General features: G+C 49.4%; 1 protein-coding gene across 1 annotated transcript; it reads left to right on the top strand.

Moving 5' to 3' along the window:
• Window positions 1-230: 230 nt before the first annotated feature.
• LOC112092660 (protein ALP1-like) lies at window positions 231-1,736 on the top strand. Its single transcript, XM_024169308.1, has one exon. It carries the CDS (start codon window positions 316-318, stop codon window positions 1,285-1,287), a length of 972 nt encoding a protein of 323 aa, XP_024025076.1. The 5' UTR covers window positions 231-315; the 3' UTR covers window positions 1,288-1,736.
• Window positions 1,737-2,049: the final 313 nt, after the last annotated feature.

Genomic DNA, 2,049 nt, shown 5'->3' with positions numbered 1-2,049 from the left:
GCAGCCGCAGCCGCCGCCGGCGGAGGAGCAAAGAGATCCACCGCCAAAAACAACCTAGACGGCAATGAAGATCTGACTTCCCTCCTGGCCACCGCCATCTCCGCCGCCCACTCCTTCCTCTCCCGCAAGGACCTCCTCCTCCTCCCTCCCCAAACCCTTGCCCTCGAATCCCTCCTCTCCTCCGCGGCCCTCTCCCTCCGCAAATCCCTCCCCCAACCCTCCCTCCTCCTCCGCCCCCGCTCCGACCAATGCTGGTTCCGCCGCTTCCTATCCTCCGCCGCCGCCTCCGACCCCCGCTGGGCCCACTTCTTCCGCATGTCGGAGCCCTCCTTCACCCTCCTCCTCCGCCTCCTCACCCCCTCCCTCGACTCCGCCGTCGTTTCCGTCGCCCCCACCCACGTCCTCGCCGCTGCCCTCTTCCGCCTCGCCCACGGCGCCCCCTACAAGTCCCTCGCCCGCCGCTTCGGCTTCGACTCCTCCGCCGACGCCTGCCGCGCCTTCTTCACCGTCTGCCACTCCATCAATCTCAAATTGGGCCACCTCTTCGAGCTCCGATCCGACTCTGATAGGGTCCGGACCGACTTCGGCTGGCTCTCGCTGCCGAATTGCTGTGGCGTCCTCGGCTTCGGGAGATTCAAAGTCTCCGGCGAGATTTTGGGACAAAACGGCTCTCTATTAGCCCAAGCGTTGGTGGATTCCGAAGGGAGATTCCTCGACGTCTCGGCGGGTTGGCCGAGCAATCTGAAACCGGAGACGATTTTGCACCAGACGAAGCTCTATTTGGGAGTGGAGGAAGCTAGGGATTTGTTGAGCGGGCCTTGTTATGAGCTCAGCGATGGAAGATCGATTCGTCAGTACGTGTTGGGGGATTCTTGTTTTCCTCTATTGCCATGGCTTCTGACGCCTTATGCGAAACCAAAGGAAGGCGATGGAGATGGAGGCCTTATTTCGGAAGAAATGGCGTTCAATGCGGCGCATAGACGGGCGATCGGGCTGGTTGGGATGGCGTTCGGGAGAGTACGGAGGCGGTGGCGACTCCTGGCGAAGGAGTGGAAGGAGGAGTGTGTTGAGTTATTGCCGTTTGTGGTTGTAACTTGCTGTTTGCTGCATAATTTTGTTATGAAATGTAGTGAGCCTAATGTGGAGGCATATTTGGTGCCATTGAGAGAGGGAGAAGAAGAGGAAGAAGAGAAGTTTCCTGTTTTTGATGGAGACATGAGTGAGAGTGGAGAGAAGGTCAGGGATGCACTTGCCGCGCATTTAAATCGGGTTTGCCTGAGAAGATGAGTGTTTTCCCTCTGCATTATATTTTTAAGGTTCGAGTCAGTTTTACTGCGATGGGACGGGGAATGCATATACCCTGTGGACCGGATTATCTAACTACGTCACTCTCTATTTTTATAACTTTTTTTTTTTTTCTTTCTTTTCAGTTGACTGTGGCTAATTTTATTGTTGGATTAGTCTTTAAAAGGCTTTGCTTTCAACTGGGTATGCGTGTGTGTGTGTGATTTTGAATGCAAGTTTTGATGTACGTAAAAAAAGAAGAGCTGACACGAAGAAGGTTTGGGCCTTAGGCAACTGATGTTATTGTCTGTCTAATTTAGCAATTTACTGATTTAGTATAAGAAATACTATTAGTCAGTCTACTTTATTTGTCTTGTACTTGTACTTAAGTTTTGTTATCTAGCAAATGAAGAGTGGCAAATGAAGAAGTAACAGAACAAGGTTTCTCGCTAGCTGATTTGACTGTGTACTCTGTATTTTTCAGTTTGCTTCAATCTGTATGATTCTCTGGAAACCAATTTTTTTGGGCCCCCTTTTTGACAAGTAAATTAGGTATGTAAAGAAATAAGTTATTAGGATTGACTAATTGTGTATATTTTAAATTAGCTATGCTCCTAAAGGTTTTACTAATAAAAAACATACAACAAACTCTCAAGTTTGTAAAAATCCAACTCCTTGAAAGTTTTATGGAGACTAAATCAATCTGTAAATAACTCAGTCAAATCAGCAATACATATGCATATTGTTAGATTCTCCAATAGTTTG

The sequence above is a fragment of the Morus notabilis genome, unplaced genomic scaffold, assembly GCF_000414095.1.
Source record: "Morus notabilis unplaced genomic scaffold, ASM41409v2 Scaffold621, whole genome shotgun sequence".
Classification (NCBI taxonomy): domain Eukaryota; kingdom Viridiplantae; phylum Streptophyta; class Magnoliopsida; order Rosales; family Moraceae; genus Morus; species Morus notabilis.
This window is presented reverse-complemented; position numbering and strand designations above follow the sequence as displayed.